The 17,077-nt window shown below is 37.9% G+C and overlaps 1 protein-coding gene across 3 annotated transcripts in view; it reads right to left on the reverse strand.

Moving 5' to 3' along the window:
* INTS8 (integrator complex subunit 8) overlaps window positions 1-17,077 on the reverse strand; it is a 55,031-nt gene that overhangs the window by 19,355 nt on the left and 18,599 nt on the right. For all 3 annotated transcript variants that reach the window (XM_045454185.1, XM_045454183.1, XM_045454184.1), the window contains 6 exons: window positions 14,284-14,354; window positions 13,756-13,931; window positions 11,540-11,673; window positions 9,970-10,080; window positions 4,835-5,036; window positions 513-634 (listed from right to left, as the gene is read on the reverse strand). In XM_045454185.1, the coding sequence (XP_045310141.1) occupies window positions 513-634; window positions 4,835-5,036; window positions 9,970-10,080; window positions 11,540-11,673; window positions 13,756-13,931; window positions 14,284-14,354 (816 nt within the window). The remainder of the gene's footprint in view (window positions 1-512; window positions 635-4,834; window positions 5,037-9,969; window positions 10,081-11,539; window positions 11,674-13,755; window positions 13,932-14,283; window positions 14,355-17,077) is intronic.

Below are 17,077 nucleotides of genomic sequence, written 5' to 3' on the forward strand. Positions count from 1 at the left end.
GTGACTAAACAACTCACCACCAATTCACTAAATGGATTCTTTCATTTGGGTGTAATTACTAACAAACACTTACATGACCAAGGACCACGCACAAATCGAGAGGAGGAAATAAGCTCTAAGGAAGGGTCAGGTGCTCAGATGGAAAAAAGCTGGAAGTGCACCCCTCACATGCAGGTACACCCATGTATGCCAGAGGTTAACACTAGAGTTTGATTATACTGATCAAAACAAGAAAAGAGAACTAACCTCTCACTAGCTTACGGTTATACCAAAATGTCCGTTAACTAATTTTTGTTTGCATTCTCATGAACTACTGGATATTGAAAAAAATATCAGAGGGCAAACCCAAGCACCCAAATTATCTCAAACTATACTTTTAACCACACACCAACAAACATTTGTCCCATCTTCCATTGTATCATAGAAACTGGACAAGTTCCCTTAGTATAGATCTAAAGAAACAGGTACAATGATCTCATCCTAATAATCCTTTTAGATTAAACACAAATTACCTTTACATATGGATTACTCTGAAGCAGAAATGCGGGAACTTGCAGTGTAAGGTATTCATTTTCCCTCCAGTTTAACATAAAAGCAACACATTCCTCAGCTATAACTTGACGAAGAGGAATATCTAAAAAGACAAAGAAAATAGTTGGAATTACCATCATAACATTAAAACAGAACAAAGCAAACATGTACTCAGATTTCAGTTGAACAAATTAAAAACAACAGTTACAGATGAAACAACAGAAAAATTCTAATGTTTTATATTTTTCTTTAGAAAGTTAAGGTTTCTCAGGGTGCCTGCGTGGTTCAGTCAGTTAAGCATCTGACTTTGCCTCAGGTCAGAGTTTGAGGCCCGTGTGGGATTCTGTGCTGACAGCTCAGAGCCTGGAGCCTGCTTCAGATTCTTTTTTTTATTTTTTATTTTTATTTTTTAATTTTTTTTTAACGTTTTATTTATTTTTGAGACAGAGAGAGACAGAGCATGAACGGGGGAGGGGCAGAGAGAGGGGGAGACACAGAATGGAAGCAGGCTCCAGGCTCTGAGCCATCAGCCCAGAGCCCGACGCGGGGCTCGAACTCACTGACAGTGAGATCGCGACCTGAGCCGAAGTCGGACGCTCAACTGACTGAGCCACCCAGGTGCCCCTGCCTGCTTCAGATTCTGTGTCTCCCCTCTCTGTGGCCCTCCCCCACTCTCTCTCTCAAAAATAAATAAATGTTAAAAAAAATTTTTTTTAAAAGTTAAGTTTTCCCAACAACAGACTGCATGATCCCTACTATTTACTAATTAACAAACTCACCTACTAAGAATACTTTATACTCTCTTGTGGAAGTCCGCGTTACCTGTCCTCTATAAAATTTGTAACCCAAATGAGCAGAGAATAAACACACAAAACAAGTACGATGGTTCAGTATAAACTTTTAGCACATTTAGAGCACAGAAATAGCTATACCATATAATAAAACTAACAAATCTGAGTGAATGTATCATTTTAAATATTTCTTCGGATTAAAATGTAATAATAAGCATTCTATGAAATCATTTACTTTCAAAAAATATTTACTGTACCAAAGACATTTTTAGTTTTCAATTTTTTTAACATTTATTTTTGTGAAAGAAAGAGCGCACGCGTGCACGCATGGGGGAGTAGCAGAGAGAAGGAGACAGAGGATCCGAAGCCGACTCAGCACTGTGAGCAAAGAGCCAGATGTAGGGCTTAGAGTCACGAACCTTGAGATCATGACCTGGGCCGAAATCAAGAATCAGCTGCTTAACTGACTAAGCCACCCAGGCACCCCAGAAACAATTTTAAGCAAAAAGTAATGAGAAAAAAAAAATCACTCAGAACTTTTGAACCAAAAAAAAAAAAAAAAAGTTTCGCACATCGTTTCCTTTGAAATAAATAAATATACCTTAGTATTAAATATGTTGCAAATTTTTGTAGCTCAAAGTATATAATATTCAGGTTTAAACATACTTCAGCAAAAAGAAAAATCCCAAAGAATGCTAAACAACAACGTTCACTTGAAATAGAGCTATTAAACTTCCTAGGTAAATATATTTTGTTTAGTCTTTCTAAAAAAGAAAAAAAAAACTGCCTATGGCTATTTGTTTATATCTCACCTTACCCAAAAGAGGATTTGCAACGACAAAGACAGGCATAGGAACACAGCAAAACAAAATATACTATTTGCATCACCTTCAAGAACAAAGACAGAAGTGAAACTGGTATCTCCAACACATGCATGTCATTGAGTTCTTTACATTTTGCCAAAGGCAGACCACACAGCATTTGACTCCAAGGCTTCATTTATTCACCCACATTCCCCACTAGTAATACAGCAATGGTTTGGATTTTTTGTTAATTTTTTTCAATCTTTTTTTTTTTTTTCCCCATAAAGTGTATTTTGAGAGAGAGAGCATCAGCAGGGGAGGGGCAGAGAGGGGAGACAGAATCCCAGGTAGGTTCCATGCTACCAGCGCAGAGTCCCTTGCAGGGCTTGATCTCAATGACCGTGAGATCAGACTTGACCCGAAACCAAGTGTTGGAAGCTTAACCAACTGAGTCACCTAGACGGCCTTTTTTTTTTTTTTTTTTTTTTTTTTTTTGAGAGAGAGAGAACGACTGCACCCGTGTGCAGGGGAAGGGCAGAAGGAGAGAAAGAATGTTAGCAGGCTCCACACCCAGCATGGAGCCTGACAGGGGGTTCAATCCCATGAACCATGAGATCATGACTTGAGCTGAAATCAGACACTTAACGAACTGAGCCCCCAGGTGCCTTTTATTTAATTTTTTGAGGGAGCATGAGTGGGGGAGGGTACAGCAACAATTCTTAAAGATAAATCAGAATATAGGGAGAATTCTGATACAGCCTGAGAAGCAATGATTTGGAGATAAAACTTCCCTTTAAGCATCTGCAATATACAATTCATCATTATCTCTACCAGGCCTAGAATTCAAATTTGCTGAAATCCAAGGAACATAACTAAGACACGTGTCTCAACACAAAGTTACCTTTTAGTACAAAGTATTAAAAGTTACAGAATTTATCCCAAAAGACATCAGTGGTTTTTTTTTTTTTTTTTTTTTTTAATTTTTTTTTTTCCCCACGTTTTTATTTATTTTTGGGACAGAGAGAGACAGAGCATGAACGGGGGAGGGTCAGAGAGAGAGGGAGACACAGAATCGGAAACAGGCTCCAGGCTCTGAGCCATCAGCCCAGAGCCCGACGCGGGGCTCGAACTCACGGACCGCGAGATCGTGACCTGGCTGAAGTCGGACGCTTAACCGACTGCACCACCCAGGCGCCCCGACATCAGTGGTTTTAGAATAATTAATCTAAATAATTAATTTAGAAGAAGTAGCCCTTATTTATAAATGAAGGTTGGATTTGTTGTCAATGAATACCACTTCCTCTTCCTTTGGATGCCTGGGTGGCTCAGTGTTAAGTGTCCAACTTCAGCTCAGGTCATGATCTCATTGTTCATGAGTTCGAGCCCCACATAAAGGACTGCTTGTCGCTGTAAACATGGAGCCTGCTTTGGATCCTCTGTCCCCCTCTCTCTCTGTGCCCACCCCCTCCCTCACGCTCTCTCAAAAATAAACACACACACACAAAAAGATCACTTCCTGTTCCTGATAGCAGAGCCAGACCAAGCCACGTTAACACCCTCTGTCTTTTACAGAGTGTATGCATTTAATTTGATCAAAATCAGCCCAGTATCACCAGGGAACAATTTTTTTCCCTAAAAAGAGAGGGAGGAGATGATGGCAGATAACACCTTTTTGCACCCCTCCCTTATCCTGACCCATGGTTGTAATTTCTGCTAGAAATCAGAATGTATTAACAATTAACTTACTCCAAAAGACCCAAGAGGGCCAGTGGCCATCTCTGCTTTGACACATTACTAGCACCTTCCGTTACACTTCAATTTTACTGCTTACAGCTTTAAATGTGTACAGGATGATTTAATTACTCTAAAACATGTAAAATTAAGAAACTACTTTAAGATTTACATACAACAGAGATAATTTTTATGATAAGCCCCTTTCATAATGGCATATTTATACTTAGAACTGGACACACAAGGTTTGTTCCTGAAGTGACAATTGAGTTCCTGACCCAGTGGCAACCATTCTGATTATTTCTATGATAGTAATGAGGAATTAAACTTTCAATCTGTACTTTCAATGACATTTTGATTCTTTAACAAAGTATCTTAAAACTGCAATATAATTTTGTAATGTGTTGAACAGTGTCCCCTCAAAATTCATTTCCACCTAAGACCTCAGAGTTTCCTCACTTGACAACAGGACCTTCACATATCTACTTAGTTAAGATGAAATCATACTGAATTAGCACACACCCTAAATCCAATAACTGGTGCCTTTGTAAGACACACACACACTCACACTCTCACTCCCTGAGAAGGCCACATAACAAAGGAGGCAGAGATGGGAGTGAATAAAAGATTGCTGGGAGCCACCTGAAGCTAGAAGGCTTCTTCTCCAGAGCCTTCAGAGGGAGCATGGCCATGCTGACACCTTGATTTCAGATCTCTGGCCTTCAAAAGTATAAGAGAATAAATTTCTGCTGTTTTCATCATCTAGCTTGTGGTACTTTGTTATGGAAATTCTTGGAAATGAATAGTTTCCTACATTATCCTCAATGTTCTCAAGTGAACTCCACGTCAGATTTCTGTTTTAGGAGAGAGGTAACTTTTTTATAGATGGCAAAAAGTCAAGCAAATGTTTTTTTTAGATTCTTCCCCACAATTACCTGAGTACTGTATTTCTGAACTTTGGCTTTGTGAAAGTCTTACCAGGAAGCCTCATTTCCAGATATCCTCGCACCCTACTAATAAGATCAGAAGGAGGTCTCTCTCCTGATTGCCCTGTTCCAGCTTCATGCGTATGAATATCCAAAAGCAGCATCTCATTCAGCATGACCTGACGGAGTTTTGGCGAGAACTCTGTTACCAACTCCAAACAAGCAGCAAACAACTGTTTGGCGTGGGAAAAGTCCTAGAGAAGAAAGAAATCACTGGATTGCTTTTCCTCTGGAATCGAAAAATGTGCATCTTTATGAGAACGGAGCAAAGAGGAGGAGGATTAATTTAAATGGTTAACACAGGATGTCTTGGAAAGAGGCCAGATTATCTTTTTCTTTATCATCTGTGTCACTGATTTATTCCAATACTTAATTCTTTTGTAGTCTAAAAAAAATCCGTGGAATTTAAGAAATAAAACAGATGAACACAGGGGAAGCGAAGGAAAAATAAGATAAAAACGGAGAGGGAGGCAAACCATACGAGACTCTTAAATACAGAGAACAAACTGAAGGTTGCTGGAAGGGAGGTAGGCAGGGGATGGGTTAAATGGGTGATGGGGATTAAGGAAGGCACTTGCTGGGATGAACATCTGGGGTTATATGGAAGTGATGAATCACTGGGTTCTACTCCTGAAACCAATACTATACGTGAGCCTAGGGGATACGACATTGCTCAATGCCCTCTTAAAAAGTTTTATATAATATTCACTTCCTGATATAAGTGGTATGTTAACTAATTTGAATTTAAATAATTTTTTAAAAATATCCAATAAACAGCATAAAAATATGCTGTATTATCAAACTAGTTTTATATAAATGGTAAAACCAAAAAAACTTTCACATAATTATATACATATCACATACATACATATTATATAAGCTACACATATTACATATACATAATGTGTATTATATACCTATATGCCTATCTTATACATATGGACCATACATGTTATATACATATATAGAATACACATAAATTATACATCTTCTATACATACATATACACAAAATCCATACAGATTCCATGACAAGTACCCTTCTATACCTAACCTATTAAGAATTGGATCTTATACTCTTCAACAAGGTTTTACATTCTAGAAAATTTTTTTAATGTTTATTTTTGAAAGAGAGAGCATGAATGGGGAGGGGCAGAGACAGAGGGAGACACAGAATCTAAAGTAGGCTCCAGGCTCTGAGCTGTCAGCACAGAGCCCAATGCTCGAACCCACAAACCGGGAGATGATGACCTGAGCCAAAGTCAGACGTTTCGCTGACTGAGCCACCCGGGCGCCCCAACAAGGTTTTACGTTCTAAAATCTCTGTACACATCCTTAGTCCACATAATTGACTAATAAATCAAACTCACTACAATCCAATCCCTTTCTTACACGTCCGCTTCTAATTTTTCTGAAGAGCAGTCTTTGTTTGTTCTCTCTCCCTCCCCACAGCTGTCTCCTTTACTCCTACCCCCATCACGATGAAGAAATAGCTCCCACTAAACAAAAACCTTCTAACTGTTCAACTGACTAAACACTCTTTAGTTATCTTACAGAACCCAGGGGCTGCATCCCCGTGCTGCCCACTCCCTTGTGCCTGACATTCTCTCTATTCCCCTGGCTATCACGACTCCACCTGTGTCTGGTCCTCATACCCATCCTGCCACTGTTTCTGGGACACAATGTCGTATCCCCTAGGCTCTGTATATTCTCCCTGGGTGATCTCTGATGTCTCCCAAATCTCTATATCTAGCCCAGACCATTTCCCAAGCTTCAGGCTGTTTCCAACTGCAGGCCCAAACTAAACATTTTAAAATGGATAATCAGTCCTTCAAAATGTTTTTCTACATATTCACAAGCTGGCAGAAACCTAAGCAGAAATCTGAACATCTCTCTCCATTCTTTTCTCCCTCTTGCTTCCACAGCACATGAGGAAACAATCAATTCTAGATTTTACCTTCTTAACGTCTGTCTGTTCGCTTCTACCCTTTCTAACACTTGTGCCACTTACTAGCTGTGTGACCTTAATTTATTACCTTTGAGTCTCTGATTTTTCACCTATAAAACTGAGCTAACACCTTCTACACAGTTGTGTGTGTGACCAATAAGTCAAAGAATAAATATATAAGAAAACTGAAGAACAGTCTCCATGCTCAATAAATGTTAGTTATTTTAGGGGTGGAAGGAGAAAAGGGGCTAATGGCATGCCCTGTTATAAACTTTTCAACAGCTCACTACTGTCTAGAGCTGTACGTTCCAATATGGTAGCCATGAGCTACATGTGCCTACTGAGCATGTGAATTGTGACCAGTCCAAACTGGGAGGTGCTCTGAGCATAAAACACTGGATTTTGAGTGAAAACCTAGCACACACATTTAAAAAAAAAAAAAAAAAAACAACTCAATAATTTTTATATTGCTTATTTGTTGAAACAATAGTTTACATATAGTGGGTTCAAATGTATTAAAATCACTTTTGTACTTCTAAAAATGTGGCTACAAGAAAATCATAAATTATATATGTGGCTTGCATGGTACTTCCACTGGACAGTCTAGAAATAGTGCTCAAACTTTAGCATGCATCAGAAATTACCTGGAGGGCTTATTAAAACAAACTGCTGTGCCCCATCTGCAGTTTCTGATTCAGTAGGTCTAAGTGGGGTCCAACATTTTGCATTTCTAACAAGTTCCCAAATATAGCCAATGCTGCTGGTGTGGGGGTCAGACTTTGAGAACCTCTGGTTTACAGCACTATCTACAAAAGGTTCTTTGCTCAACGCCCTCTTAAAAAGTTTTATATAATATTCACTTCCTGATATAAATTTTTAAGCTTAGAAGTAATTTTGGAGGGATGCCTGGGTGGTTCAGTCATTTAAGCATCCATCTCTTGATTTTGGCTCATAATCTCACGGTTCATGGGATCAAGCCCTGTATCGGGCTCCTCGCCAGCAGCTCAGAACTTGCTTGGAATTCTCTCTCTGCCCCAATCCCGTACACATGCACTCTCCTGCTGTCTCACAAAATAAACTTTAGAAAATAATAACAATAAATAAAAAGCATTGTTTTAGGAAGAGTTTAAGGAGATGCTAAAGTGTAGTGCAAATACTTTTTGAATAATGAACTACGTTATTTTTATTTTAAAATATACATGCCTTTAGGGATAGATCTAACAAAATACATGCAAGATTTGTATGCTGAAAATTACCAAACTTAACAAGATAAGGACATAAATAAATAGAGGCCTAAATAAATGAAGACCTATACCAAGTTCATGGACTGAAAGACATAATATTGTTATCAATTGTCTCCAAATTGATTTATAGATTCATTGCAATCTGAATCAAAATCCCAGCAGGCTTTTTTTTTTTCTCTCCAGTAAATACTGAAAAGCTGATTCTAAAATTTATATTAAAAAAGCCAAGGGGAGGGGCACTTGGCTGGCTCAGTTGGTAGAACATGCCAATCTTCATCTCAAGGTTATAAATTTAAGCCCCACATTTGGTGTAGAGTTTACTTAAATAAAATCTTAAAAATAAATAAGAAAGCAAAAGACCTAGACTAGCCAAAATCATTTGCAAAGGAAGCCTTGACAGCACTTGGTTTCAAAACTTACTCTAAAGCTAAAATATGCCCCCCCCCTTTTTTTAAATATTTAGAGAGAGAATGAAAAAGAGAGAGAATGAGAGAGAATGAGAAAGAGAGAGAATGTGAGAGAGAGCAAGAGCGAGCCGGGAGAGGCAGAGAGACAGAATCCCAAGCAGGCTCCACACTCCGTTCGGGGCCAACATAGGGCTCCATCTCAGGACAAGGTCATGACCTGAGCCAAAATCAAGAGTTAGATGTTTAACCGACTGAGACACCCAAGCACCCCTCCCTCCACTTTTTTTTTTTTTTTTAATTTTTTTTTTTTTCAACGTTTATTTATTTTTGGGACAGAGAGAGACAGAGCATGAACGGGGGAGGGGCAGAGAGAGAGGGAGACACAGAATCGGAAACAGGCTCCAAGCTCTGAGCCATCAGCCCAGAGCCTGACGCGGGGCTCGAACTCACGGACTGCGAGATCGTGACCTGGCTGAAGTCGGACGCCTAACCGACTGCGCCACCCAGGCGCCCCTCCCTCCACCTTTTTAAAGTAAGCTAGAAAAGGGCAATTGTGAAAAAAGAACGGAATGTCAAAAGGAAAAACAACAGGACACATGAACCATAAAAAGTTTTTCAGGCAGATCAATTTTAGGAAAGACAAGAAAAAAGGCTGGATACCACTTCCCTTAAAACTGTAATGTCTAATGGGCACTGAGGAGAGCACTTGTTGGGATGAGCACTGGGTGTTGTATGTATCCCAATTTGACAATAAGTTATATCTAACAAAACCAAACAAACTGTGATGTCTACACACTTGACTTCTAGCTAGAAGAGTGCTCATCTAGAAAAACCAACCACCTTAGCAATGCTCACGGGGTCTGTACAGGCTACATCTTATTTCCCCTTCTAGCCTCACATACCAAATGATACTCTTAACATCAGCTTACTGCTTCCGGTCCCCTTGTATACCATCCTATTTCTTATCTTTGAGCTTTTCCACATGGTGCCATCCCCCCTTTACCTCGCTAACTTATTCATGCTTCGGGCTTTAGTGCAGGATTTCTGCTGGAACTAAATTTGGAAATGCTATTAACCTGCCTATAGAATTTACTATACTATTACTCAGGCAATTTTACCATCTTATATCATTTAACATTTCACTTAGGTCTCAACTTCCCAAACACGTTACAAACTCCTTGTGTAAAATAAACTACAAAAGTAATCTTAAGGGATTTTGTTTTGTTCTTACAGCCTGGAACACAATTTTACTAAGTTAATCCTAAAAGATACACTAAATAATTTTTCATGGTCTCAAGGAATGGAGCAGTATCCGTATATCCAAGACCACTTTGGTACAGTTGTGAGGGTAGAGGAAAAAGAACCAAAACACCTTTTAAAATATCCTTTAAGAGCGGGGAGAAAGACCCTTTAGGCCTAGGGCTGTATTTTTAAGATCAAGGAAAATATAGGAGATTCTGATTCCTGGGTTTCACGATAAAATTGATAAAGCATATTTTAACCAGTAATTGACATATGCTTTTACTCACCTTAACAGTACTGCAGTGTAAACCTTTGGCCAACAGAATGTAAACCAAATCTCTTGTTAAATTGTCTTTAATTCCCAGGATGACCCCACTATAAACAGAAGGTACTTCCCACTGGAAGAAATAAAAACATATAAATACACATGCACACAATACACACACAGAAAGCCAAATCTAGAGAAGAATCTTTCCATAATCTTCAATCACATTTAAAATAATCATGCAAAGGGGCGCCTGGGTGGCTCAGTCGGTCGAGCGTCCGACTTCGGCTCAGGTCATGATCTCACGGCTCATGAGTTCGAGCCCCGTGTCAGGCTCTGTGCTGACAGCTCGAGCCTGGAGCCTTCTTCTGCTTCTGTGTCTCCCTCTCTCTCTGCTCCTAACCCACTCACATTCTGTCTCTGTCTCTCTCAAAAATAAATAAACATTAAGAAAAAAATTAAAAAAAAAAAAAATCATGCAAAGATCACTTTCATAGAAAAAGGAAAATGACAGCTATAATGAAATGTTAATCAAAACAGACATATTCACTATAAGCCAGTAATAAATTAAATGGGTTGGAACTTTCTAAAGGACAGTCCACAGGAAAAAAGAAGGAAAAAAAGCACGAGGACTATATATTAACTTATGTGATCCTCCCCACAACACTATGAAGTAGGTACTATTAACCTCATTTTATAGATAAGAAAAGTGAAGCACACAGATGTCAAATTAACTTGCGCAAGATTGATTATACAGCTAGTATAGAGGCTGGGATTCAAACTCAGGCATTCAGATCAGATCTCCCTCTATGCTATTCTACTTCATCTATAAAATGAGCACTAACAATGTCAACACTAATGATGCCCAACACTAACGTTCAGAGAAATTTTTCATTTCACTGCACTTTTGTGTTCAAATCCCATAAAATATACATGAATGCCCAGCTGCTTTTCTCCTACATTTTCAGCAGAGCGGTACGCAGTGAGTTAGAAATACCGCCATACTTCTCTCCTGCATACACGGACTCTTTCCCTGTAGCTTTAGCTCCGTTCCACTGAAATGGTGTTCGAAAAGCTATCTTCATCCACACTTTGCATGCAGGAAAGGTTTTAAATACATAACTTCAGAATCAGGTAAATACATTAGCTGGGAATTTTTAAATGAACAGGTAAAGCCAGAAATGCCCTATAAAAAAGTTTTAATGAATCGGTTCCAACCTTTAGGCTTTAGACTTCAAGAGGGCATTAATAAAAACAAAAATACTCTATAAACACATAGGAAGTAGCAGCTACAGACTGCATAAATATACCTTATACATACACTTACAGCTGTATTTAAAATATATGGAGGTGCCACGACAATATAACAAACTTATTTTTAGAGGTTACGGATTTAAAAGTATCCTTTTTGACATTTTGTATTTTCTCCAACAATGGATGTTCGAAGTGTAATTATTGTCACGTAAAGGTCCTAATATTGTTGACAAATAGGGGTCTTTATTCTTAAGAAGTTCAGGAAATAACTCTTCTATTAAATTACATCAGAAAAAAAGAGTAACTTTCTTGTCTGCTGTTGACAAAGCGTTTCTAACCTTGTTAGACACTGTCCAGAACTGGCGCTCTGAAGTCATACCATGTAATTCAATTAAAATCTGTCGAATCCTCCAGGGATCCACTGACAATATCAGCTGATGCTCCAACTGGCCAATGTTGACACTTGCTGAGGCTAAGAAAGAAAGATTTGTTTCAATAATGACAATTCAAAGGAATCCTACAAATATAAGAATAATTTGTTGAAATTGTGTTTAAGTATTATATCTATAAGTGAAATACCACTCTCATCTTGAGAACTCAATATAGAGAATTCAATATAGTATAAATTATATATTAATTTTATCCTCACATAGAAAAATGTAACAATATGTATTAGGTCTGCATTTAATAAAGATGACACTATAAACGAAGATAAAAATTAGTAGTAACTGGGGGGCGCCTAGGTGGCTCAGCTGGTTACGGGTCTGATTCTTGATTTCAGCTCAGACCATGATCCCAGGGTTGTGGAATCAAGCCTTGCATCGGGCTGTAGGCTGACAGTGCGGGCCTGCTTGGGATTCCCTCTCTCCTTCCCTCTGCCCCTCCCCTGCTCACTCACACTCTTTCAAAATAAATAAATAAACTTAAAAAAAAATAAAATCAGTAACTGGCTATAGAAAGAACTAGGTGGGCTACATGGAAAAATTCACTTATGTAGATAGTCTCCTACTTTCAAACATAATGTGTTAACAAAAGCATGTGTAAATATATTTTCATTTTAAAAAATATTCTTAGTCCCTCCCCCACTCATGCTCGCTCTCAAAAATAACTAAACGTTAAAAAAAAAAATTTTTTTTAAAAAGGGTGGCTGGCTCAGTCGGTTAAGCGCCTGACTTCGGCTCAGGTCATAATCTCATGGTTTGTGGGTTCAAGCCCCACACTGGTGCTGAAAACTCGGAGCCTGGAGCCTGCTTTGGATTCTGTACCTCCCTCTCTCTGGCTCTCCCCCACTTGCGCTCTGTCTCCCTCCCCCTCCTCAAAAATAAACATTAAAGGGGCGCCTGGGTGGCGCAGTCGGTTAAGCTTCCGACTTCAACCAGGTCACGATCTCGCGGTCTGGGAGTTCGAGCCCCGCGTCAGGCTCTGGGCTGATGGCTCAGAGCCTGGAGCCTGTTTCCGATTCTGTGTCTCCCTCTCTCTCTGCCCCTCCCCCGTTCATGCTCTGTCTCTCTCTGTCCCAAAAATAAATAAACGTTGAAAAAAAAATAAATAAATAAACATTAAAAAAAAATTAAAAATAAACACTATAAATGTTTTTTAAAGGGAGAAGAAGAGAAGGAGGGACTGCCTTCCCAGAGAAACCAAAAAGATCATTAAAATCCCTAATTACAACTCAACTTTCAGATAGTCTTCATTAATCCATCCCCAGCATTTTAGGTCTAATGTCATTTTCCTTTACAACTGGTCAACCAGTTTAAATGTAGCGAGGTTCACAGCAGCTACAATTCTGTTTTGTTAAACTGACTGAATTCGGTCTCATTTATATTAAGCTCTAAAGCTTGTGTTTCTTATTAATGAATAGCACTACGTTTTCTACTTGTATTTGTAAAATAAAACCAAAAATGGAAAAAAAAAAATCATCAAAAAAACAAGGTAACAAATGGCAATGTTGTCCAAGTGGAAGCTTAGCCAGCAGATCACAGTGATGCAGGCTCAAATCCATGAAAGCCTGTACTTTCCCTGAGTCTCAGGACTCCCCTACCAGCTCTTAATTGTTTTTAATTTTTGAAAAAAATTTAATGTTTATTTTTGAGAAGGGGGGGGAAGGGCAGAGAGAGAGGGAGACACAGAATCCGAAGCAGGCTCCAAGCTGAGCTGTCAGCACAGAGCCCGACAAGGGTCTCAAACTCATAAACCACGAGATCAAGACCTGAGCCGAAGTCAGATGTTTAACCAACTGAGCCACCCAGGCACCCCTCCCAGCTCTCATTCTACCTCCAAGAATGTATCAGCAATAGAACCTTGGTCTATTTTCACCAACTAAAAGTTTTGTATATCTAGGCCTCAATCTCCATTAAACACAGACTGAGCAGCATCCCAGCACTTCAATGCTTAGACAGAGATAGGACTACAGAAGACTGGTAAATTTCGAATTAATTATGGACATAAATATAAACTAAAACACATGAGAGGGCATCCTCAAATACACTGAGGGGCGAATATAACAGAAGTGCAAAATGTGCCAACATTTTTGCTAGCAGACTAGAGAGCTAACCTGGGATATCATAAAATGAAGTTACAGGTTTAATGCACAGATTTACTCTAGGGGATCTCTTCCTCATCTGATCAACAAGTAGCTTTCGTTCTTCATCTTTCAACAATGTAATGAAAAGCTCATGTGAAGAAATCATGAAAACATACTGCAGATCTTCCAACCCCAGACACACATTCCTAGATCAGTAAAAATAGTGTAAAACAAAAAAAGTTTATAATTTAGTTTGGGAAAAACAATCATATTAACGAATCTTTATTAATAAGCCATTTAATAAGCTACCATTTCATAAACTATGTAACAATATTTGAAACAGATTTAAAAATTTTTTGGTCCTAAAATTGTGATGTCCATGTCACGATACACAAAAAGAGTAACAGAATTCTAAATTTTGTGTCACTATACAAATCTGAACTTAACTGGCTCTCAAATGACTGCCTATTTATAAGACATGCAGGACAAACACAAAAAGTAACAAAAGTTATTTTTCTCACAAGACTAAATTCAAATTAAGGAGAAAAGGGCACTTACTTTAGAAAAGCAGCCATGTTTCCTTTTAAAGAATCTGAAGCTTTTTCTAAATTTATTGATCTTGAACACACCTAGGAATTTGAGTAATTTTTATTTGAATACTGGCACTTTTAAAAATGCACGCTACAGTTAGAAAAGTTTCGATTTAAAAACAACCAAATATTCCTTCTTCAGCCACCTATCAATCACAGATTTAGTTCAGTAATTTAAAAGATGAGACTGTGAATTAAGAATCATCATGGGGAAAGGGAGTGGAATGTGATCATTTCAACAACTGCAGTCATTTCTATGAAATAAAGAAGCAGCTATCTAGCCTGGTATAGAGTTCTCTCAGAATGTATAAAGTACACTAACCAATTATATGAGGTGATGAACTCTGCAGCAGCTCCAGTCAGAAAAGTGAGAGAAGATTCATCTTAGAGAACTGAATGATACGTAATGGCTAATGTACATAGACCCAACAATTAAGAGTAACAAAGGTTTTAAAATAACCAGTGAAATGAAAAGAATGACAAAAACTAGTCATGGAAATATTAGTTATTTACAAATAACAGTCTCGTAATATTCTGAGTTTATTCATCAGATTAGGATTTCTCCCATAGATTACTTACAAGAAGCCAAAATAAAGCAGTAAGTATCAAAGTCCCTAACCTAAGGAAATTGTCAAATATTCTCTAACATGTTAACATAAAAAAATAAATCCTAGAATGTTCACAGCAGCATTATTCGTAATAGTCAAGAAGTGGAAATAACCCTAAAGTCCATCAACTGACGGATACAGAAAATGAACAATGAATAGTATATCCACTTAATGGAGTATTATTCAGTCATAAAAAATGAAGCACTAATACATGCTATAACATGGATGAACCTTGAAAACATTTAGTAAAGAGCCAGCAAAAAAAAACAAAAACAAAAACAAAATACCACCTATATTTTTGTTTATATGAAATGCCCAGCATAGGCAACAGGCAAATCTAGAGACACAAAAGTGGATCCGTAGATGCCTGAGGTTAAGGGACTAGGAGAAAATGAGGGACGACTGCTAACAGATAAGAGATTTTGTTGTGGGGTAGAAGAGGGAGGATGAAAATGTTCTAAAACTGACTGAGGTGGTGGCTGTACAAATCAAGGCACACACTAAAACATCACTGGATTGTACACTTTATTTTTTTTTAATTAAAAACAATTTTTTTAATGTTTATTTGTGAGAGAGAGAGAGAGAGAGAGAACAAACGAACACGGGGGAAAGGCAGAGACCAAGAGAGACACAGAATCTGAAGCAGGCTCCAGGTTCTGAGCCATCAGCACAGAGCCCAATGCAAGGCTCAAACTCACGAACCACGAGATTATGAGCTGAGACAAAATTGGAAATTCAACTGACTGAACCACCTGGGCACCCTGGATTGTACACTTTAAATGGGTAAACAGTATGATATGTGAACTATACCTCAATGAAACTTATTAAAAGGAAAAAAAATAGTAATTTTTAAAGTACCATACTCAGAAAGAGTATTGTAAAAGTACTATGTTCAAATGAACAGGTTACCCTAATGCATAGTACTATGTTCAAATGAACAGGTTACCCTAATGCATATATCACATCTGAGCATCCTGATGTATAAAATATTTACACTGTAATAACTGTGCTCCACACTATAAATATTAATGAACGTAATATTAATAAGTAATAATATTAATAAGTAATACCCAAATATGCTTTCGTAACAACTTATTCATACACAGTGATGCACTGTAAACATGTCATGAAACAAAGGGAATAGGTGTTACTTTTAATAAGCGATAGAACAAATGTTAATTAAGCTCAATTCTTTACTTAGAACATGAAATAGGGGACATCTTTATGAATGCTGTAAACATTAAAAAAAACTTAATAAACTTAAATATTTAGATTAAGTGTGCAAATTCTTTTTTTTTAATAAGTTATTTTTTTCATTTCTTCTGATTTTATTACTTTTCAATTTAATTTATTGTCAAACGGCTAACTTACAGTGTGTAACATGTGCTCTTGGTTTTTGGGGTAGATTCCTGTAGCTCATCACTTACAACACCCACTGGCACTTGCTCATCCCAACAAGGGTTCTCCTCACTGCCCAGCACCCATTTTCCTCTCTCCCCTATCCCCCGCATCAACCCTCAGTTTGTTCTCTGTATTTAAGAGTCTCTTATAGTTTGCCTTAAGTGGACAAATTCTTATAAAACCTCTTAAAACTAATTAGGAAAAATATACTACCTCTCTGCCCCTGCCTTGTTTGTGCTCTCTCTCACTCTCTCTCTCTCAAAAATAAACTTAAAAAAGAAAAAAAAGTTTAGCACAGTAGTTGGAAACAAAATCATTACACAAAGTTCAATTCTACTTCTATGCCAATGCATAAACTACTTTCATTTTCAAGTTCATAAACCAAAAAAGACTTCTATGGAAAAAATTCTAAAGCTCTGAAGGACATCAAGCAATGTCTAAATAAATGAAGAACTGTACCAGTTCACAGAATTCTCAATACTATGAAGATATTAACTTTTCTCAAACTGGTTTTTAAACATTACATAGCTTCAAACAAAAATCCAACAGGCTTATTTGTGGAACTTGACAATTTGAGTCTATGCAAAGAAAATGCAAAGGATAAGCATAAACCAATACAACTTTGAAAAACAAGGCTTATGTTTAAATGTTATCATGACAGGGATGCTGACCTGTGAACAAACAGAAAAGTGGTACAGAATAGATCCCAGTAACAGGCCCACACATGCATGGACACCTGGCATTCCACAGAGG

Source organism: Leopardus geoffroyi, chromosome C3 (assembly GCF_018350155.1).
Source record: "Leopardus geoffroyi isolate Oge1 chromosome C3, O.geoffroyi_Oge1_pat1.0, whole genome shotgun sequence".
Classification (NCBI taxonomy): domain Eukaryota; kingdom Metazoa; phylum Chordata; class Mammalia; order Carnivora; family Felidae; genus Leopardus; species Leopardus geoffroyi.